This window comes from Peromyscus eremicus, chromosome X (assembly GCF_949786415.1).
Source record: "Peromyscus eremicus chromosome X, PerEre_H2_v1, whole genome shotgun sequence".
Lineage (NCBI taxonomy): Eukaryota > Metazoa > Chordata > Mammalia > Rodentia > Cricetidae > Peromyscus > Peromyscus eremicus.
In genome coordinates, this window is record NC_081439.1 from 133,981,695 (window position 1) to 134,005,266 (window position 23,572).

Below are 23,572 nucleotides of genomic sequence, written 5' to 3' on the forward strand. Positions count from 1 at the left end.
GGATTTCCTCGTTGTCTGTTGTTATGTCTCCCTTTCATTTCTGATTTTGTTAATTTGAATGTTCTCTCTCTGCCTTTTGGTTAATTTGGATAAGGATTTGTCTATCTTGTTGATTTTCTCAAAGAACCAACTCTTTGTTTCATTGATTCTTTGTATTGTTGTCTTTATTTCTATCTTATTGATTTCAGCTCTCAATTTGATTATTTCCTGGTGTCTATTCCTCCTGAGTGACTTTGCTTCTTCTTCTAGAGCTTTTAGGTGTACTGTTAAGTCACTAGTGTGAGATTTCTCCAACTTCTTTATGTGGGCATTTAGTGCTATGAATTTTCCTCTTAGAACTGTTTTCATAGTGTCCCATTAGTTTGGGTATGTTGTATGTTCATTTTCATGGAATTCTAGGAAGTCCTTAATTTCTTTGTTTATTTCTTCCTTGACCCAATGGTGATTCAGTTGAGCATTATTCAGTTTCCATGAGATTGTAGACTTCCTGTAATTTTTGTTGTTGTTGAAACCTAACTGTAAACCATGGTGGTCCAATAAAATACAGGAGGTTATTCCAATTATTTTTATATCTGTTGAGATTTGCTTTGTCACCCAATATGTGGTCAATTTTAGAGAAACTTCCATGGGGTGCTGAGAAGAAGGTATATTCTTTTGTGTTAGGGTGGAATGTTCTGTAGATATCTATTAAGTCCATTTGAGTCATAACATCTATTAGATCCCTTATTTTTCTGTTAAGTTTCAGTCTGGCAGATCTGTCCATTGGTGAGAGTGGGGTATTGAAATCTCCCACTATTAGTGTGTGGGGTTTTGTTGTATTTTAAGCTTTACTAATGTTTCTTTTACATATGTGGGTGCCCTTGTATTTGGGGCATAAATGTTCAGAATTGAGACTTCATCTTGGTAGATTTTTCCTGTGATGAAACGTAATGTCCTTCCCAATCTCTTTTGATTGATTTTAGATTGAAGTCTATTTTGTTAGATAAAATAGCTATACCAGCTTGCTTCTAAAGTCCATTTGACTGGAAAGTCTTTTTACAACCTTTTACTTTGAGGTAGTGTCTGTCTTTGAAGTTGAGCTGTGTTTCTTGTATGCAGCAGAAGGATGTATCCTGTTTTCTTATCCATTCTGTTAGCCTGTATCTTTTTATAGGCAAATGGAGTCCATTGATTTTAATGACCAGTGTTTGTTGATTCCTGTTAACTTTTGGTGGTAGTGTGTGTGGTTTTTCTCTTCTTTGGGATTTGTTGCTGTGGGATTATCTATTGCCTATGTTTTTGTGGGTGCATCTAACTTCCTTAGGTTGGAATTTTCCTTCTAGTGCTTTCTATAGGGCTGGATTTGTGGATAGGTATTGTTTAAATCTGGTTTTGTCTTGGAATGTCTTGTTTATTCCATCTATGGTGATTGAAAGTTTTGCTGGGTATAGTAGTTTGGGCTGACATCTGTGGTCTCTTAGTGTCTGCATAACATCTGTCCAGGATCTTCTGGCTTTCAGTCTCCATTGAGAAGTCAGGTGTTATTCTGATGAATCTGCCTTTTTAAGTCACTTGGCCTTTTTCCTTTGCAGCTCTTAATATTATTTCTTTATTCTGTATACTTAGTGCTTTAATTATTATGTGGTGATGGGATTTTTTTGTGGGGGGGATCTAGTCTATTTGGTGTTCTATAGGCTTCCTATATCTTCATAGGTATTTCCTTCTTTAAGTTGGAAAGTTTTCTTCTATGATTTTGTTGAATATATTTTCTGTGCCTTTGAGTTGGTATTCTTCTCCTTCTATTCCTATTATTCTTAGGTTTAACCTTTTCATGGTGTCCCAGATTTACTGGACGTTTTGTGTTATGACTTTTTTGACTTTAGTGTTTTCTTTGACTGACGAATCTATTTCCTCTATCGTATCCTTCATGCTAGAGATTCTCTCTTCCATCTCTTGTATTATGTTGGTTATGTTTGCATCTGTAGTTCTTGTTCATTTACTCAGATTTTCTATTTCCAGCATTCCCTTAGTTTGTGTCTTCATCGTTTCTCTTTCAATTTTCAGGTCTTGAACTGTTTCCTTCACCTGTTTAATTGCCCTTTCTTGGTTTTCTTGGCTTTCTTTAAGGGATTTATTGATTTCTTCCAATTTTTTGTTTGTCTTTTCCTCAATTTCAAAGGGATTTTTTCATTTCCTCTTTAAAGGCCTCTATTATCTTCATAAATTTATTTTTAAGGTTGCTTTCTTCTTCTTCTCCATTGTGATATTCAGGTCTTGATGTTGTAGAACCACTAGGTTCTGGTGGTGCCATATTGCTCTTTATGTTGTTGTATGTATTTTTACACTGTCATCTATCCATCTCTTTCTCCAATAGGTGCAAGAAGTGCCTGTGTCTGAGCAAGCTGCTCTTGGTCCACTCTGTGTTTGCTGTGCCTGTGTCTCAGGGGGCCACTATTGATTCAATCGTAGCTGTTAGTCTAATTGGAGCCAAGGGATTCTGTATCTCAGGGAGCTGCTCTTAGTCCAGTCTGAGCTGTCGGATTTGGTATCTTGGGGAACCATTTAGGTCACAGGTGGATGGGTGGGTTTGGGGTAGAGAATGGGTCTTACAGATTTCAGGGTCTGATGGTGGGTTTTGGTAGAGAAGCCTGCCCACAGGAGTCTTCCCTGCTGGCCAGCAACTAAGGCAGCCTGGAGGCATTTTCTCAATTGAGGTTCCTTCCTCTCACATATCTCTGGCTTGTGTCAAATTGGCATAAAACCTAGCCAGCACAACCACCTAAACCAGGCAAGGTAGTACATGCCTATAATCCTGGCACTTTGGAAGTGTAGCCATAAAAATCAGGAATTTAATGTCCTTAGCTTCATAACAAGTTCAAGACTAGCCAGTACTAAATATATTAAAAATTTTTTCACCCTGATAGGCCTTTCCACCTATGCAGCAATGTAGCTAGAGTTTTCCTGCCTGGCCCACAGTCAGGACAAATCTCTCTCACCTGCCAGTCCCACAGCCTCAGACCCGACCAAGTAAACACAGAGACTTATATTGGTTACAAACTGTATGGCCATGGCAGGCTTCTTGCTAACTGTTCTTACAGCTTAAATTAATCCATTTCCATTAATCTATACCTTGCCACGTGGCTCGTGGCTTACCGGCATCTTCACATGCTTTTTCTCATCATGGCAGTTGGCAGTGTCTCTCTGACTCAGCCTTCCACTTCCCAGCTTTATTCTCCTTCTTGTCCCGCCTACACTTCCTGCCTAGCCAATGGCCAATCAGTGTTTTATTTATTGACTAATTAGCAACACATTTGCCATACAGAACATCTCACAGCACTAACCCCCCCCCCTTTTTTTTTCAAAAGGGAAGGTTTTAAACTTAACAAAGTAAAATTACATATAATTTGGGAATTTGGGTGTAGCTTCTCTTACTACTTCCTGCTGGAGGGGGGCGCTGTATCTTATGTATCAAATTGGCATAAAACCTAGCCAGCACAACCACCTAAACCAGGCAAGGTGGCACATGCCTATAATCCTGGCACTTTGGAAGTGTAGCCATAAAAATCAGGAATTTAATGTCCTTAGCTTCATAACAAGTTCAAGACTAGCCAGTACTAAATATATTAAAAATTTTTTCACCCGGATAGGCCTTTCCACCTATGCAGCAATCCAAATCAGACCGAATTAGAAAAGGCCCTGGTTTAAAGCATTCCCGGGTGATTCTCTAGCCTCCCAGAGAGGAAACAGGGATGAGAGACCAGAAAACCATGTGTCTGTTTTCTGGGATTCAGTATAAATACCCCATGGTATTATGGGTCTTGGGCATCTCTGGGGGAAGAGCCATGTTTGGCATTCTTTGAGGGGGTGGGTTTGGGGAAAGAGATGGGGCATGGGAGTTAAGGTGGCTCTTCTACCAGAACATTCCAGACTCTTTGAGTATATGGATGCCAGGGTGCCAGGAGTTGAGGTGGAGCCCCCAACAGAATATTCCAGACTCTTTGGGTATAGGGACACTGGTTAAAGTCTGGCTACTTCCTGCAGGCATGGGGTGACGTGGGGAAGGGGGAGTCAGGAGTTGGTGGGCTCACATTCAGCAGCAGGTATGAGTGGAGGAGCATACAGTTAACTGTCATTCTGGTATCTCTTTCTTGAGGAAGCAGAGGAGGCAAGTTTCTAGGAAAAAATAGATTATTAACATCTGCCCTAGTTGTACTACAAACATGAATGCACAGGGCAGAGGAGCAGATAGGCCCTTCAGTGGGACATCTTGGAAAACTGGAGGGTGGAGGGTCCCAGCTGCTGGACAGACCATGTATCCTGCTTGAGCCTGGAGAGATGGTACCAGCATGGATATCCCAGGAGCTTGGCAGCCAAGGGGGTGGTGAGGGTCACAGTATAAGGTCCTGTCCATCGGGGCTCAAGAGACTTAGGAGCTAGCTGTTTGAGGAGTACTCTGTCCCCCAGAGAGAGTGGGGCAGGATCAGGGGCAATTGGGTCTGTTGGTGTTGGAGCAGGGAGATATATGTCAGCATGTGAACAAAGAAGGGACCTTAGAACGGAAAGGTAGGGGAGGTACCTGGCCAGTCGGGGAATTTGGGCTGGGAGGTGGTGATTGAGGAAGAAGGGGCCTCCCATAAAGGAGCTCAAAAGGGCTCAGACCTGTAGGAGAGCATGGGGTGGCCTGGAGGCAGATAAGGGCAATGGGGAGAAGGGAAGGCCAAGGTAACCTGAGTTCAGTGGAGAGCTTGGTGAGCTGTTGTTTGCTGAGTCCATTGGCCTTCTCAATCATTCCTGAGCATTGTGGGTGATAGGGAATGTGGAGCTTCCAGGAGATGTTGAGAGCTTCTGATAGGAGCTCCATGACACTGCCAGTCCTCGCCGGGTTTGTGTCCTCAAAGCTGGTGCAGAGGCTGACATATCTGGAGAGCCCCCGTGAATGGACCTGTGAAATACTCAGGAGAGAGTGAGTGTGGCCCCAAAGCAGTTGAGAATATCATGACCAAGCAGAGGTGCAGGGCAAGCAGGTATGACTGGAAAAAGAGTGTCAGAAGAATTGCCCTGCAAGAATGCAGGGAAGTATCAGGGTCCTAAGTGGGAAGGAAAGGGTCCTGTCCATCCCCATGATAGAAATTGGTGAGGGAACTGTAGGACCTGAGTGAGGTGTCAAAACAGAATAGTCTGTGTCCAAAAGAAAGTCAGTGGACTTACTACCTGCAGTGTCACCCTAGGTCTGGAGAGGACAATGGGAGTCACCAACTCTAGGCTGCGTCAGTCCTCTGTCAGTCTTAGGAGTTTAAAGGCTAGAAGAGTTTCAGTTGCTGATGTTGGTGAGGCTGGACCTCTGTGGTGTGGCATAGAGGATGAGCCCACACAGGGGCATTCGGATTTCCAGTGCCCAGGTTGTTGGCAGACAGGGCATGGCCTCCTGGGCAGCTGGGGGTCAGGGCAATGCCATGACCAGTGGCCCTATTGGCTGCATTTGAAGCAAGCTTCTGGTGGAGTTGACTTGGATTGTGGTTGACTTCCCTTGTCCCCTTTGTGGGGGCCCTGGTGGCCTCAGGGCAGCTGCTAATGCTTGGACTTAAAGCATAACCTTCTGTTTCAGCCTTGTCTGTCAGGATGACTCAGCTATCATTAAAAACTTTAAAAGCCATTTTCACCAATTCCTGTAGGGGAGTTTGAGGACCTTCCTCAGCCTTTTTTTTTTCTAATATCTGGCACTGACTGAGAAATGAAATGGGTGGTCAGGACCTTGGCTCCTGCTGGGGAGGCTGGGTCAAGACAAGTATATTGAACCATGATCTCTTATAACTGGTTTAGAAAAATGGCCAGATTTTCATCAGCTAGCTATGTAATCTCTCGGAGCTTATCAAAATTAACAACTTTGTCCGAGATCATTTCCATACCTTGAGGTATGGTTGAGTCAACAAACCATGAGGTCTCTTCTCTGGGGACTCGAACAATTCCATTGGCTCCAGCTACCTCTCAGAGAGGGCAGAGGAGGGCAGGAGTCTGGTGAAATCAAGTATGAGAAGAAACCATGGAAAATTCAGGGGCGTTAGGCAAGTGTGTAGATTGGGACCAGGATGTAGGTTGAGGCATTGGGGGATGGGGGAGTGGGGGGGGGAGAACAGGAAGGCAGGTGAGGAGGAAGAATTTGGTCTTCAACCTTTGCCCTGGAGGGGGAAGAAGGGGGAGGGGTAGATAGAGGGAGGAATGTGAGGAATGTTGGCCACTGAATGGAACATGTAGCCCCATAGGAGAGGGTTGGGTAGGTAGAGTTCAGGGGAAGTGGGGGAAGGGCCAGTGTCTCTGGCACCATGGTCAAAGCAGAATTTTCAAGGTCCCAGTTCCCAGATGGGGGGAATCTGGAGGTGCAGTGACCCTAGCCAACAAGACTAGCGCTGTGAGACACTGGCTGCTGCAGGGAGAGCAAGAATCCAGAACCCAAAAACCATGGGCATAGGGCAGTTCTGTCCAATTATCTCCAAGCTGACAAAAATTTTCAGGATTGCAGAGGATGGAAAATTGTAAGGTTCCCTCAGGAGGCCATCTTGATTGGTTATTTAGGTGATATTTTATTTGTGCTGAAATGTGATATTTTATTTGTGTGTTAATAAATAAAGCTTGCCTGGAGATCAGGGGAAAGAGGCCAGCCATTTTAAGTAAACAAAGAAGTCAGCCATCACGCGCCCTTAATTCGTTAGCAGGCAGGGTCTCTATGTGTTCAAGACCACATTAGGGAACAGAGCCAAGCTTGGTGACACACACCTTTAATCCCAGTACCAGACATAGAGACCTGGAGGTCTAGACAGACAAACAGACAGTGACAGAGCTTTGTGGGAAGAGGAAGTGAGGTAGCTGGGCTAAGAGCCAATGAGAGGGCAGAAAAGCAAGACATATAAGCCTGGGTAGACAGGAAGTCACTCTCCTTGAAAGATGCAGAGTTGGTGAGGTGAGGTTAGCTGGTGGCTTTCTGTATTTCCCTGATCTCTCTAAGGCTTTAACCCAAATTTCTGGCTCTGTGTTTTTTATTTAATAAGACCATTTAGAAATTCATTTACATTTGGCGTCCAACTGTGGGGCAGTAATTCATAAAAAAGCCACTTGCCTGTGGCCTTGGGGGCCCCAGCTCCACCGGAGCTGCAAGAAGCCAGAGCTGCATGCTGACAGAGCTATGCGCGGCCGGACTGCTTGTGGGCTTACAAACCTCCTGGCTCAGGCCTGGTTGCACGACTCAGGCCAGAGCACGTGGCTGGACTTTTGTTAGATTTTTAGATTTTTTTTCTCCCGGTGGGTGGTAGGCGCTCTTTCTCTCTCTCTCTCTCTCTCTCTCTCTCTCTCTCTCTCTCTCTCTCTCTCTCTCTCTCTCTCTGGATTCCCATTTCGGATTGCCACCACACTAGGTAGCTGCTTTGAAATTCCCTCAGACTTCTACTGTTCTACGCAGTCAACAGACGGTAAGTCAATTAAGATATCTTAAAGGGTGAAATTAGTTAAAAGAGAATCCCCCCCTCCATTAAAAAATGGGAAACACTTTTACAAGGGAAGGAATTTGTTCTTTGTTTGATAACACATTAGGCAGTCTGAAAATGGAACAATTAAATGAGAAAATAATTAATGTTGATGGGATGTATGTAACATCAATTATGAATATTATTTGTTTAATCATTTTTATTTTAGCATTTAAAAGGTTGGTCAATTTAACTGCAAAGATAAAAGCTTTAGAAAAACCTGTTAAAATGAATCATAGAGAAATTCAGACCCAGACAGGAGAATTTAAAGGTGAACTTAACTCATGATTGACTTTAGAAAAACCTGTTAAAATGAATAACAGAGAAATTCAGACCTAGACAGAAGAATTTTAAGGTGAAATTATTTCAGGATTGATTATGTGGTTACAGAGAGACAGCCAGTTTTCAAACAACCAAACTTAATTTATCCAGTAACCTTACAGGAACTACCTGCTCAAGGGCATGTACAAGCTAATTGGACTCCAGTGGAAATGTTAGATTTAAAGAGATTTAAAGAAGCTGTAGTATCATATGGCATACATTCTCCATTTGTAAAGCAGATGTTAAACTCATGGTCAACTTGTAATAGAATTATCCCTCAGGACTGGAAAGAATTAATTACAGCTGTCCTAGAGGCTGGAACACAATTACAATAGAGAACATGGTTTAAAGAGGAGGCTAAAACAATATAACAACGTAGGACTAGAGGTATGGAAATTTCCCAGGATCAGCTTCTTGGAGAAGGCAAATGCACTGATATACAAAGACAATGTTTATATGATAACCAAACCTTAATTCTATGCTGCACGGCATCCATGAATGCATGGGACAGAATTGAGGAAGCAGCGAAGAAAACTGAGTAATTTACAAAAGTTATACAAGGCCCAAAAGAATCCTTCACAGATTTCTTACAAAGACTGTCTTCAGCAGTAAATAGAATGATACCAAATTCAAAGCTAGACAGATAATAATTGAATCTTTTGCTTTTGAGAATGCAAATGCAGCATGCAAAAGAATAATCAGGCCATTAAAGGCCAGATCAGCACTCATGGAGGATTGGATCAGGGATACAATTAATATTGAGTCTCATGACCATGACATGTGGATAGGAGAGGTAATTTCAAAAGCTTTGAGGAAAAATAATATCAGATGTTTTGGTTGTGGTAAATAAGGTCATTTGAAAAGGGAATATAAACAGGGCATTTCTAGAAACAATGTTTCTTCAAGGAACAATGGCAACAGAATGCCCTTCCCTTCTGGTTTATGCAGAAGTTATGGCAAAGGCAAACATTGGACTAATGAATGTAGATCAACAAGGGACAGACAAGGTAATCCTTTGCCTCTGCCCTCGGGAAACTCCCAGAGGGGCCTCATGCAGGCCCCCACAGCAAACTCAGTTCAGTCCTGCCCCACCATCACAGAAGAAATCCCTTCTCAGAGCCATTAAATAACCAAATGCCTATTGGAATAAACCAGGCTACTCAGGGTGATAGAACAGCTATAGCAGAGAGAATAGGAAATTCAGGAGAAACCATAAAGCAAATTTTTTTGGCAAACTTCTATAAATGAACAAAGATCAAAATTAAAAATACAAATAAATGACATTCCCTTGGAAGGTTTAGTAGATACAGGTGCGGCTGTTACAATAATTGCACCAGAATTTTGGCATCCAAATTGGCTTCTTCAGGAGGTAAATATTCAGCTGTTAGGGATTGGAACATTATCTCAAGTGAAACAGCGTAAGATGGCTCGAATGTATAGGTTCAGAAGGACAGAGAGGAAAATTAAAGCCATATGTAGCTAATATAGCTATGAATTTATGGGGCCGTGATGTATTACAACAATGGAATACTAAGGTTAACATTCCTCCAACCTTAGAAACAAACCATAAACTAACACATGTTTCTGAGAGAAATATTAGGAGGTATTATGAAGAACGGTCACCAGCCATCCAGATTGTACAAGAACAAGGGACAACAACTGTTGATCTTTCAAAGACAGTAACCACTCTACCTTTAAAATGGTTAACAGACAAGCCTGTATGAGTTCAGCAATGACCTTTAACAACAGAGAAACTGCAAGCTTTAAAGGAGCTGGTACTAGAGCAGTTAAATGCTCAACATCTTGAAGAATCAACCAGTCTTTGGAATTCTCCTGTATTTGTTATTAAAAAGAAAGCTGGTGGCCGGGCGGTGGTGGTGCATGCCTTTAATCCCAGCACTTGGGAGGCAGAGCCAGGTGGATCTCTGTGAGTTTGAGGCCAGCCTGGGCTACCAAGTGAGTTCCAGGAAAGGCGCAAAGCTACACAGAGAAACCCTGTCTCCAAAAACCGAAAAAAAAAATCTGGTAAATGGAGAATGGTAACAGACCTAAGAGCAATTAACAAAGTAATTCAGCCAATGGGCTCTCTACAATCTGGAATTCCTTTGCCTACTCTGTTACCTAAAGGATGGCCTCTTATAATTATCAATTTAAAAGACTGTTTCTTTTCAATACCCTTAAAAGAAAAGGACAGAGAAAGATTTGCATTCATAGTGCCTACTTATAATAATTCTCAGCCCATCAAGAGATATCAATGGAGGGTTCTCCCACAAGCAATGTTGAATAGCCCAACCCTGTGCCAGTATTTTGTAGGACAGCCATTGGAAGTAATACATAAACAATTTCCTAAATCTATAATTTATCATTACATGGATGATATTTTACTAACTGACTCAAATACAGATGCTTTAGAAAGAATGTTTGAAGAAGGAAAATTTTGCCTTGTTGGGGATTACAGATTGCTCCTGAAAAAATACAGAGGAAATTGTAGTAATTATTTAGGATATAAAATAGGTCTACAAAAATTTAGACCCCAAAAGGTGCAAATTAGGAGAGATCAATTATGGACTCCTAATGACTTTCAAAGATTATTCAGAACATTTACCATCTACAAACTGTTGTTGGGGTAAAAAATGATGAACTGAGTAATTTGTTCAAAACCTTAGAAGGTGACAAGGACTTAAATAGTCCAAGAGAATTATCAGCTGAAGCTGATAGAGAATTGGCCTTGGTGGAAAAGAAAGTACAGGAAGGACACTTGGATCATGTGGATCCAAAGCTTGATTGCATTTTGGTTATTTTACCCTCTAAGCATTCTCCTACAGGAATTTTAATCCAGAGGGAAGATATTATATTGTAATGGATATTTCTACCAAATAAACAGAGTAAAAAATTAAAAACTTATGTGGAAAAGATCTCTGACTTGATTTTAAAAGGGAAATTGAGACCTCATCAATTAGCAGGAATAGACCCATCAGAAATTGTAGTACCTTTAACTAAGAATGAAATTGACAAATTATGGGCAGAAAGTGAACCTTGGCAAAGAGCTTGCAGTAATTTTTGGGGAGAGATTAGCAGCGAATATCCCAAAAGCGATAGAATTGAATTTATAAAGAGAGCTGATTGGATTCTGCCTCGAATTGTTTGGGAAACTACAATATCTGGAGCCTGTTCATTTTATACAGATGCCAACAAACAAGGAAAGGCAGGTTACAAATCAGAAAATTTAAGTAAAGTGGTTCAAAGTCCTTATAATTCAGTTAAAAAATCAGAACTGTTGGTATTAATGGATTTTTCAGAACTTCTCAACTTAGTTACTGACTCTCAGTATGCTGAAAGAATAGTATTACATATTGAGACTGCAGAATTTATCCCTGATGAGTCAGAATTAACTTCACTATTTATTCAATTACAAGATGCAATCAGGAAAAGGAGTCATCCTTTATATGTAACCCACATAAATTATTGATAGGAAATGTGCTGGAGGCCTCAGAATTTCATAAAAAAAAATCATGTCAATAGTAAAGGTTTAAAAAAGGATTTTTCCATAACCTGTCAACAAGCCATGGAAATTATAAGGAAATGTCCTACTTGTTCTTTTTACAGTCAGATTCCCTACCAGCAGGATGTAACCCTAAGGGTACTCAGAGTTATGAAATCTTGCAGATGGATGTGTTTCACTTTGTAGAATTTGTAAAATTGAAATATAAACACCACACTATTGATACTTATTCAGGATATCAATGGGCAACTGCTTTGAGTTCTGAAAAAGCTGATTCTGTAATCACTCATTTGCTAGAAGTTATGTCCATACACAAATTAAAACTGACAATGGTCCAGCATATGTCTCTGGTAAAATGAAACATTTGATTGCTTATTACAATATAAAGCATATTACAGGCATACCACATAATCCTACAGGCCAAGCAGTCACATAAAGATCAAATCAAACTCTAAAGGATATGCTAAATAAACACGGGTAACAAAAATCCCCCAAAATAGATTACATAATGCTTTATTAACTTTGAATTTTCTCAATGCCAATGAGAAAGGAACAACAACTGCAGAGAGACATTGGATAATAGAAAAAACTACAGAATTAAATCAGCCTATATACTTTAATGATGTGATGACCCCAGAATGGAAACCAGGATATGGGTTATGTTGGGGATGAGGTTTTACTTTTGTTTCTACAGGAGAAGATAAGCTGTGAATACCATCAAAATTGATAAAGGTTTGATTTGAACAAGAGAGACCTCTTAATTAGAAGACCATTCTATTTAAATTAACTTATACCACTAACAAATGCTTTTCATTTAATCAGGTATAACTTGCCAAAAGGGAACCTCCCCAAAGTTAGGCTTGGGGAAGGGTTTTTGTTTTATTTTCTTTTAGGAAAATGAATGCTAAGGAATCTCAAGAACACTGGACAAATGAGACATCTGAAGAAAATGGACAAATCATCTAGAAAAAAATGTCCCAAGAAAAAGAGTAAATTGGCCTATTGGTATATCACATATAAAATTTCATGAGTCTTCCTAAATGTTTGTTTCTGCTCTTCTCTACAGACACTTAATACAAATGGTCTTTTTGTAGTCCCACTTCAATTAAAAATTAAAGCTGGCTTTGGAGTTGGATCATGGCTCTCTCCTTCTCTAAACCTAAGCATGTTGTTAAAAGGAAAATGCAAAATCTCTGTACCATGTCAGAAGAAAGAGCCATCTGATATGGGACAGAAGAAAACCAAAAAATTAAGAGACTATTCTATTGCCACTAATCTCAGTTCTTTGGTTCTATTTTGATTCTTTAAACTTTTCTTAAGGTATGAATTTTATATCAAAATTCATAAGATTAATATATATATTCTAAACTTTTGTTATGATATTAATGGTCATATAGAGTACGAACTCATTCTAGAAAAAAGGCTTCATTTAGCTGCCTATACATGTTTTTTTGTGTTGGAGTCTCTATCAATTTTCTGCAGGGAATCATGACCAGGCCTAACAGGGAATTTGAAGTCTCCAGAAAAAATGATGGGGCCCTACAATGAGGATTCCACATGGACAATAATAATACCACTAAGCTATAAACACCTCCAAAAGATCAGCTTTGGACTACAAACTGCTCAGAACAATTATGAAATGGCTAACTGAGATGATCCAGCCTCACAGACTATTCAAGTGAGGACTTGAGATAAGCCCTGCCCTTTTGCATTATACAGAGACTGAACAACAAAAGATACAGCTACCACTCTGGAACTTGACAATTAACCCAAAATTTTTCTTTTCAGGATCCCTTAAAGATGCCTTCACCCACAAACAGCAGGAAGCAATTTTAAGAACACGACGCCCACATTCCCAAGTGGTGGGGCAGGTGGTTTATGGTCTTTCAATGGGTTTTGGGTTTGGGATAATTGTCATTATTTAGGATGGTTGGTTACAAGTTGTTATTGTTAATGGTCAGGAAAGAAGCTAAACAAAGGAGATTAGATTTAAGGTTTTTGTTTGGGAAAAAAAGAGGATGTAGATAAGTGGTAGATTATTGAATCCATTAAAAATAGATATAGAAATGATAGAATAAAGGGTAGATTATTGAATCTATTCTGAAAAGAAAAAAGAGAGGATGTACACATGATATAGATTATAAGGTAGATTATTGAATCTACTTTTAGAAAGGCAACTAACTACTAGTTTTAAATATTTTACATTGCATTGGATTTTTATATATTGTGTACAAATTATATATATTGATACAAAATTTGAGATTGATATTGTTAGAAAATGCTGTACGTATATTTCTAAGCTTGTTCTGGATGTTGTACCTATACAGTTCATTTAACAATGTAATGCAATTTGCTAATCATTGAATATTATTATTACCAACTATTAGGATATAAAGAAATGAAAGTTAGACATTCATTTAGAAATGTTAGAAAGAAATGTAATGTTATACATTACAATCGAACTCGTAGTCATGTTAGGTGTGTTTTCAGGTTCAAGCAGAGATATATTTTAGATAGACAGGTCGTCTTCAAACCCTTCAGAGATCTATAAAATATGGCATTTAAAATGTTTTAATAACAGATTTTTTTTTTAGATTTTTTTTTCTTTTTTTTATGACAATGAGACATGTCTGCTCCTAGCAGCACCAATCTATTTCAGAGAAGATATGGGCATTGAAGAAACTGCATATGGAATTAACTTTTATAGTGGCAAAAGTTAGCTACTGGGCAAGAGTGCTCTTACATCGACTGCTGACAGTATGCTATCCAAAATGGACAAACAGGACACAAAACAAAGAACTACTGATCCTTGCCAAGACAAGTGTGGTTGTGGCTTTAGCAACAGCCATCCTCTGAGGCCAGGACAATCTGGCACCATCGCTGAAGTGACCTTTGCAATCCGGAAAAGGTACAGTGCCCTTTTCTTCGAAGGCAGCTAAACAGGCAGTGGACCGATGGCTTCTGGTGTGCAGTGGAACAGTAGCTGAAACAGTTATTCTTGAAGGAGTAACTAGGTTGATGGAGTCTAACCTCTCAATGGTAGACTGGCATTTAATAAAAGAGATGAAGCCACCCACGAGCTGAGAAGAGTGAGCAGCCAAATTCCAAAAACACCAGCAATTTCCAGAATTTAAAATCCTGAATCATGACATGACACTAGTGGAATTCAGGTGTTTCTGGTACATGGACTACTCTCACCGAATGTGAGATTGAGCTGTAGGCCTTGTGTACATCCTATTTCACAAATGAGTCTGTCAGATATGCTAAGCCTATAGGCCAAAGATGATGCCCCAACGTGCAGACAAACTTCGGGTGACTGTCCAGGCAGCTGGCTGTTTCTGTCATAACTCATTTTTTAGAAGTTGCTTGTTTGTACTTCCTGTTTTACTAAGTAATATTATTTCTTTCTCGGGTCTCTGAGGTAGTTGAAGGTTAGATAGTTATAGTTACAGTTTTCCTTGTTAAGAAATTCAGAAAAGAAACTCACTAAGAAGTTTGAAAGACATCATAAGTGTTTTCCGTTGTTAATATAAGTTAGGGTAGAAAGTGAATTAGGTATATTTTGGTCTCACCAAAATAGGATAGATAATGGAATATTTTCTCTGAATTTATCAAATGCAAATGGACTAGGCATTGTTGATATAGTTATATATTGTATATAGTTATTGTACTTATTGTATATAGTTTTTCTTATATTAGTTATAACTTTTATTTTTATTAGACCAAAAAAAGGGGAAATGTGGTAATATTTGTGTTTTACTAAATAAAGCTTGCCTGGAGATCAGGGGAAAGAGGCCCACCATTTTAAGTAAACAAAGAAGTCAGCCAGTGCACACTTTTAATCCCTTAGCAGGCAGGGTCTCTGTGTGTTCAAGGCCACACTAGGGAACAGAGCCAAGCTTGGTGATATACACCTTTAATCCCAGTACCAAACATAGAGACGTGGAGGTCTAGACAGACAGACAGTGACAGAGCTGTGTGGGAAGAGGAAGTGAGGTAGCTGGGCTAAGAGACAATGAGAGGGCAGAAAAGCAAGACACATAAGCCCTGAGTAGACAGGAAGTCACTCTCCTTGGAAGCTGTGGAGTTGGTGAGGTTAGCTGTTGGCTTTCCATATTTCTCTGACCTCTCTAAGACTTTAACCCATATTTCTGGCTCTGTGTTTTTTATTTAATAAGACCATTTAGAAATTCGTTTACAGGTTATCAAGGGCATATTGTGGCCAGGCCTTAGTACTCAGAGAAATCAAGTATTCAGGACAGATGGTATTATACAGCCCCAATTTGAATAGAGTTTGTCAACGACACCCCAAGAGCATTTGGGGATCAGGCTTTGAATGGCAGGTGCCCATTTCACAAGTCTATGCTGGGGACCCAAAGCCTAGGACAATGCATCCACTGTGGTAGGCCTTGGGTCAAAAACAGGGGTGTGGGAAATTCCCTTCAACAGAATGTCTTCTGGAGAAGGGGTCCCATGGAACAAAGGCAGCCTTTTGCTCCAGAATGGGTCGGGGGCCTGGCACGGCTGCATCTTTAGCAAGACACGCCAAAAATCAAAGTAGGCCCTGGGCCTCTAAGGCAATGACTTGCAAAGGAGAACTTATCCAGCCAAAAGCTGATCTTAGTCTGAGGGAGAGCAGGTATGGGGGAGAGGGGTGTTTTCCCACCACGTGGCCCCAGGCTGGTGGGGGAAAATCAACCCCCCCTCGGTGGGACCTCCAGATGAAAAGTTTTTGTACCCTGATAGTCTTCTCTGCCAATGCAGCAGTCCAAGTCAGACTGAATTAGAAAAAGCCCCGGTTTAATGGGTAAAGCATTCCCAGGTGATTCTCCACACCCCCAGAAAGGCAATAGGGATGAGAGACTGGAAAACCATGTGTGTGTTTTCTGGGATGCAGTCTAAAAACCCTGTTGGAGTGGTCTGATCATCTCTGGGGAAGGAGCTATGTTTGGCAGGCTGGGGGGGGGGCAGCGTAGGTTTGGGGAAAGAGATGGGGGAGGGGAGTTGAGGTGGACCTTCCACCAGAACACATATGACCATGTCTCCAAAAAATATAAGAAAAAGCTGTAACATATACTCTGTTTTTCTTTCTGTCAAAATTGTGACATTAAATCCATGATATATAGATTGACTACATAAATATATTAGTAAATTGTTTAAATTATTATATAATATTTCATTGTGGTTTATGGGTATTTTAGTAGTTTCCAGTTTTATGTATGAAAAACAGCCCAAACATTTTTACTGAACTTTCACATACCTCTTTTGTATAATATACTTAGGAGTAGAATTGCTGGGTAATTAGTATATTTTGTTATTTGTTTACCTATTTGTTTTAAATGGCTTGTGTCCTGGTGAAAATGCTTTAATATATAATGCTTTAATATATACTGTGATAATTATGATGCAAAAGAAGATGGATAACTGAAGAAATGTGTTCCTGTGGGTTTTTTGGCACTTAACAAGTAAATACATATGTTCCTAGGAAAATGAAACAGATTTATGTTTATGGTTCAAAGCCTAAAGATCATATTGGATAGAATAAACTAATATGCTTGCAGAGTGAGTCTTTCTTATTAAAAATTTAAATTGGGAAATATTCTTCCCCTAAGGAATCACTTATTCATTCAACACTATGTGCATTGCTACATAGAGAAGGAAAAGAAGTGAAGCCTTGCCAGTGAGTTCATATTGCTTATTATAGGTTTCAAAGAACTCTGCTCTGGCTAACTACTGATTCTGAATGACCAGTCTCTATTTGAAAAGAGAAGGAAGGAAAAAGGGACATTTGAATTTAAACAGAATTAATGTAAGTATGGCTCAGTAGTAGAATGCTTGTCTACCATGATCTAGACCCTGGGTTCAATTCTTAGAACCATAAAAGTAAGATAATTGATTAAAATAAAAACTTGCAGATTGTTACTATGAATCATGTAGCCAGTGCCAAGAATAAAACAACTTACTTCTTTTTCTAGTCTGTAACTTTCAAAACTACCAGCAGAAATCTTGCTCGAGCCATGTGTATGAAGAATATCAAGCTTACTATCATCATCATCATCGTATCAATTGTAAGTTTTTGTCTCTTTAATATATGAGCTTATTTTTCACTCTTGAAGATATTTGTTAATGGTATTCTTACTTATTGAGTGACATTCTGAAGTGGGCTACATTCAACTTTTAATTGTAAAACACATGACTAAGAAATATCTTTTCTTGTGAAATCAGCATTAAGTATCATCTCCATTTAAATTCCTTTTTTCCTGTTGAGAATTTTTGTACATACTGAAATAAATAAAACTGTGGTTGAGGACATAGCTCAGTGTTTAAAAGCACTTGTTCTGTAAGCAAGAGGACCTCAGTCTAAATCTCCAATACCCACCTAAAAGGCCAGGCGTAGTTGTGCATGCCTGTAACTCCAGCATGTGTGGTGTGGACATGTAGATCCTAGTAGCTTTTTAGCTAGGTAGCCTAGCTGAAAAAGAGAGCTATTCAGTGAGAGACCTGGTCTCAAAAAATAAATAGGAAAGCAGTAGAGGAAGATACTGGAGGTACTCTGGCTTCTGCATATATATTCACAGGTGTGCATACCCATACACACACACACACACACACACACACACACACACACACACACACACTCACCACAACACACACAGTTTTATTAGCTTTCAACTAATTTATTCTATACACAGAATTATATAGGAACTAATATGTGATTTCATCTACTCAACAAACATTTGTTAGCTATGCACTATGTGTTTTTGCATTGATCCAGACTCATGATTGAAGCTCAAACTCTGAAACTGTACATCCCACCGTATTTTAGAATCCATCCTTTTTATAACAGAAAATAATAAAATCTTTCCTCACAAATAATACCTCTTTTTATATAGTTTCACTATTGGTTACATGAACCTTGTGCTAGAGTCATGTAAGTAAAATTGCCTCCTTCTTCTTCCAGGTGTTCATCTATATCATTGTATCACCTCTCTGTGGTGGGTTTACATGGCCAAGCTGTGTGAAGAAATAAGAAAGTTACCATTAACCAAGGATACAAGTGTAAAAGGAGATAAAGGCAATTCATGTGACTCAGGCTTTTCACTACTCTCAGAAAATATCTGCCAGTTTCTTTAATCTTCTTTTCACTTTTTCTTGTTTTAATAGAATTATATGCCTCTAGATTTATTTTTGTCCTGCCATATAGTTTATTTTAATGAACTTCATATTGAACCATTATTTACAGAAGTATATTTGAAATAGCATTTGTTTCTTTGGTCTGTTAAGTAAAACCTTCATCTTAGACATTTTTGTTTTTAACACACAAAGCTTTTGCCAAGGTCGAAACCACCAATCTTACAACCTATCTGCTAAAACTCTCTAGGAATTTTGTATGTTCACACAAAATTATTGGGAGACAGATTTTATTACTAACATCTCATTTTAGTCTCTTTTGTTTTTGGAGAGTTTTAGGTGCTTCAAAATAATATAGATAATTGTGGGAATTGTAATAAATTGTTGGTGCTGCTTATATCCAGGAGCCCATACAGGTAATGTATTTAGTGGGTTTTTTTTCCAGTAAGATGGGAAACATTTTGCTGGCCCATTAGAAGCACAATAATTATCCTTGTCCTCCCAGCATTTACTTTCTTAAATGAAGTTCAGTGCATTATTTATTCATATTGCAGATAGTTTAATACCTTCTGTTTCTCTATTACAAAGTTGAATTGAGAAGATGAATTAAGTAAGTTGAAGATTATGGGTTTTACATATTACTTTTTTCTTCTTTGCATAATTGGAACAAACATGTTGTTAATAAAAGTCATAACAGAGGAAAGGGGAGGCAAATACCTCTGACTCATCAAAGAGAAAGAAGAGAGCCACAGTAAAAGTTCAAGCATTTTAGCATCACAGAATGTGGTCATGTGGGAAGTTGGGTTTTTTTTTTTTTTTTGGTTTTTTTGTTTTGTTTTTTTTTTCCATTCTGGGAAAAGCCCAAACTGAATACAGTCAGAAGTCAACTCCAGGATTTGGATTTAAGTTCTGTTGAATAATAGTTTGATATTTCTTTATGGTTTAACAAAATCTTTAATCTACCAAATTTTGAATAATTGTAGAATGTGAAAGAGAATAGACAGTGTAATGATATAGAAATAATATAAAATATCTTAACATACATTTATTGTAGAGTAAGAAAATCTGAATGTAATGCTGCTTTATCTACTCCGGCATCAGTCATTTAGTAGTTGGTGTCTATCTGAAATCAAGACATTTTTGCCCTAGATATAATTGCATTTATTTATCCATAGGTGAAATTAAATAGAAGTGGTATCACATTTTTCTCTTTTCTCAGTGAAACAAAAGATTTGTGTTTTGAACTCAGCCAACTGTTTAGCCTAGTCATGTGCCTTGAATATGTATGTATGTGTCCTATAATCAGATTCTTGGTACCTCGTCTTCCACATTCATGCTGTTTATTTGATATACCTAATGCACATAGGAAATCTTTTGTTAATCAACAGTTCATCAGGCATAGAACAGTGTTATTTCCAGACATTTTATGACCACTAATTCATTGTAATTATATAATTATTTCCTATTAGGAAATACATTCATTCTCATTGTAATTATATAATTATTTCCTATTAGGAAATACATTCATTCTCAATAAAAAAAATTTACATTTCCAAGTAATAAAAGCTTCAAATTTATTTCCTTTTCTTATACACACCTAAATAAAGTTTATGTGCATGTTGTAGGGATTAATTACTTAAGTGTTCCATGCTCTATTTATGTATAAGAATGCTTTTGACAGCATATGTCTCATTGTAAATGATGCACACATTGAAGACATTAATAAAAGTTAAGATTAATACCTTGACTTTTTGATTTTAGAAGTTCTTACTATAGTTTTATTTAAAGTCATTTAACAATGGTAAGTGAAGCAAAATAATTTTATTTATGCTGAGGATATACTGCAAAGTGTAACCTAATACTTTTCTGAGAACATGTAAAGCATAGAGATTACCTGTGGAAAGCAAAAGGAAAAAATGAAACTAAAAAAAAAAATAAATGTAGCCCACCGTGCTCAAATTACCCAAAACTATTGTTTTTAGCTGAGACATAGACTCAAAGACACAATATCCACATAGCTTAAAAAATATTGGTATGTCAGCAACAGAGGGTAAGGATGAAGGATAGAGGTTAGCATTACACAGGATTACATAGGATTAAGGTCAGGGTCAGGGTGAGGATCAGGGGTTAGGGTTAGGATTAGCGGATGAGGGTTAGGGTTAGGATTAGCGGGTTAGAATTAGCGGGTTAGGGGTTAGGGGTTAACGGTTAGGGGTTAACGGTTGGGTTAGGGTTAACGGTTGGGTTAGGGTTTAGGGTTTAGGGTTTAGGGTTTGGGTTAGGGTTTGGGTTAGGGTTTGGGTTAGGGTTAGGGTTTGGGTTAGGGTTTAGGGTTAGGGTTAGGGTTAGGCTTAGGTGTTAGGGTTAGGCTTAGGGTTAGGGGTTGGTTTAGGGTTAGGGTTAGGGTCCTGAACTCTGGAAATTCTCTTACCCCAACCTCTGCTATGATAAAAACTCTATCCCACCTGAGCTCAAGGCTCTCTGCTCTCACTGCTACATCAGACAGACAGAGATGCCAAGCTTGGAGCTTGAAAATAAATGCTAACTCCAGCATTCAGTAGGCAGAAACAGTTGGAATTTCTGAGTTTGAGGCCAGCTTGGTCTACAGAATGAGTTCCAGGTCTGCACAGATAAACCCTGCTTCAAACCCACAGACACAGACACAGACACAGACACACACACACACACACACACACACACACACACACACACACGTTCATACACAGAAATCATAGAGTAAGATCCACCTTTAATTTGGATCAAGCCTTCTCATGGTAGCCTACATATATAAAGGCTATTGAAAGATGAAGCTCTCTCTCTTTGCCTGATTGGCCTAGCTCTGGCTACCAAGTTCATCCCTTTACTAACATTAGAGCCTACTTCCTTGGAACTTTGGTGTATACTGAAGACCAGCTGAAATATCCAGCCTCATGAACTAAACAACTACTGGACTGTTCAAATTTCCATTGGTAGGCAGCCATTGTTGGACTACCTATACCACAGCTTGTAAGATATTCAAATAAATTTACCTTCTATATACATGGAGAGATTCATTCTACCAGTCCTGTTCATGTAGAGGACCTTGAATAATACAGCTGTTTTTTTTTTTGTTTTTTTTTTTTTTTTGGTTTTTCGAGGGAGGGTTTCGCTGTGTAGCTTTGTGCCTTTCCTGGAACTCACTCTCTAGCCCAGAGATCTGCCTGCCTCTGCCTCCACAGTGCTGGAATTAAAGGCATGTGCCACCACTGTCCAGCTGTTTTTTTTTTTTTCCCTTTCCATCTTCCCACTGAGGAAAACGTGCTGGCTAAAAATGGTGCTCATAAAAACATTCTTCCTTATTATTATTCATTTGCCAACAATGTGCTCTGAATTTCAGGAATAAAACTCTTAAAAACAATGGAGCCTTTGAGCAGACACCAGAGTTGCAGGCTAATTGTTCTAAAAAATGAAAAAAAAAATAAACCACCAGAGGATGTGCTGCCCCATTGCCTCTAGACCCACACAATTAGGAGCTGCACACCAGACATTTTCTGCCATAACCTAAAGGATATGATATAACATAACTGGCATAATAAACAAAGCAGCAGATATGTCCTGTGGGATACAATAATATAGATTGCTAGAAGATATGGCAATTTCCTTGCAGCTGCAACTCTCCAATCAGTTCAAACCAAGCATCTCTAACTTGAAGTAGGCACCAATCCTGAGCTAGTAACTATATAGAATTGGAATTCCCCCAGATCCTCTACCCTAACCATTATAAAAACCCTGCTTGATGGCTACTCATGGTCTTTCCTGTTCTGCTGCTGTGTCAGATGGACAGAGACACCCAGGTTAACTCAAAACAATAAAAAAGACTCTTTGGTTTTCATCAGATCTGTTCTCTTGGTGATCTTTGGGAGGTCTCTGGATGGTACAATAGCCACCATCCAGCTTTCTGATAGGAGAAAGACTTGTGATCAAGTTCCTGCTTTTCTTTCCTGGTTGTCTGAAGTCCCTTTGACAACCAGGTAAAAAGTACCTTCAGTTCACCTGACCTCAGTGTGAAGTCACATAACAAACATATCCTTTTGTGCCCTTAAATCTCTTTTCAGTTGTTAATATTCTAGGTACCCTTCAACCTGTTTGATAAGGAATCACTCCATCCTATATAGTGTAGTGGGTTGTACAAGCTATCTAGCCACATTGTGTCCCGGAGGAGAAAAGGAAGTGCCTCTGGAGAGCAGGAAGATAGCAGGGTCTGCTTTAGGAGCCAGGGGCAAGGGCTATTGAAATGCTTATCTCTGTTAACCTAGAAAAAGTCTTTGTCTGGGGTGGAAGGCAGGATCAGGAACCATTGTGTGTGTGTCTTTAAGCACAGTGTAACCCTGTGGGAGGTGCTCTTGTCACTCAGACCTCACTAGCCAATCAGGCACTCCAGGTGACCTGCCAGTCAGAAGTTGTGCAGGGTTCTTCCGGCCGCCAGCTTCAGAAGCCCGCACCAGTGGTTTTTTTGTATGGTGCTGGGACAGCTGCTGCAGGGAGCTTTGCAGAGAGCATGGGCGAGCTGGAAAACCATGGCATGGTGAGCAGGGGCTGCTATCCCCAGACTGGGAGGAGCTGTTAGTTGAGCCATGGGAGCCAGTGTGGTGGGAACCTCCCTGAATGGGTGGGAATCAGTGGCCAGATGCAGAGTTTCGCATGTTCCTGCCTACTCCTGCATGGTCCAGTGTGGTTCTGCATGGTTCTGCGTGGTCTTTGCGATTCCCAGGGCCAGCTGGCAGCATCTGAGTAACTTCACTCTACCCGCTGCATCTGTGCAGAGCATTGGGAGCGAGACTGTGCTTTGAAATATCCTTGTTGACATCACTGTGAAAAGGCAGCACCCTTAGCGCTTACGTTGTGGCTATGGCACACAGATTGGCCAAACTGAGAGAGCCCTGGTTCCTCTAGTATCTTCCAGAAGTTCTGCACTTTGAACAGTTAACATTTTGATTTAGAATTCATCTGGCGTTAATTCTGTGGAAGTTGTAGACAGTATTTCCTGTGTAGAGTAGCACTCCACTGCTAAACTGTGATGTAGAAAAAGTAGAATTGATGGTATAAGGAGTTCTTATACCAGTTCTTAGGAGACATTAAGTCACAA

General features: G+C 39.5%; 1 protein-coding gene across 2 annotated transcripts in view; it reads left to right on the plus strand.

The window, feature by feature from the left end:
- The window catches only part of Vamp7 (vesicle associated membrane protein 7), a 58,142-nt gene extending 39,679 nt beyond the window's left edge, over nucleotides 1-18,463 (plus strand). For both annotated transcript variants that reach the window (XM_059250908.1, XM_059250909.1), the window contains exons 6-7: nucleotides 17,292-17,384; nucleotides 18,278-18,463. In XM_059250908.1, the coding sequence (XP_059106891.1) occupies nucleotides 17,292-17,384; nucleotides 18,278-18,346 (162 nt within the window). In that variant the 3' untranslated portion in view covers nucleotides 18,347-18,463. The remainder of the gene's footprint in view (nucleotides 1-17,291; nucleotides 17,385-18,277) is intronic.
- The last annotated feature ends 5,109 nt before the right edge of the window (nucleotides 18,464-23,572 follow it).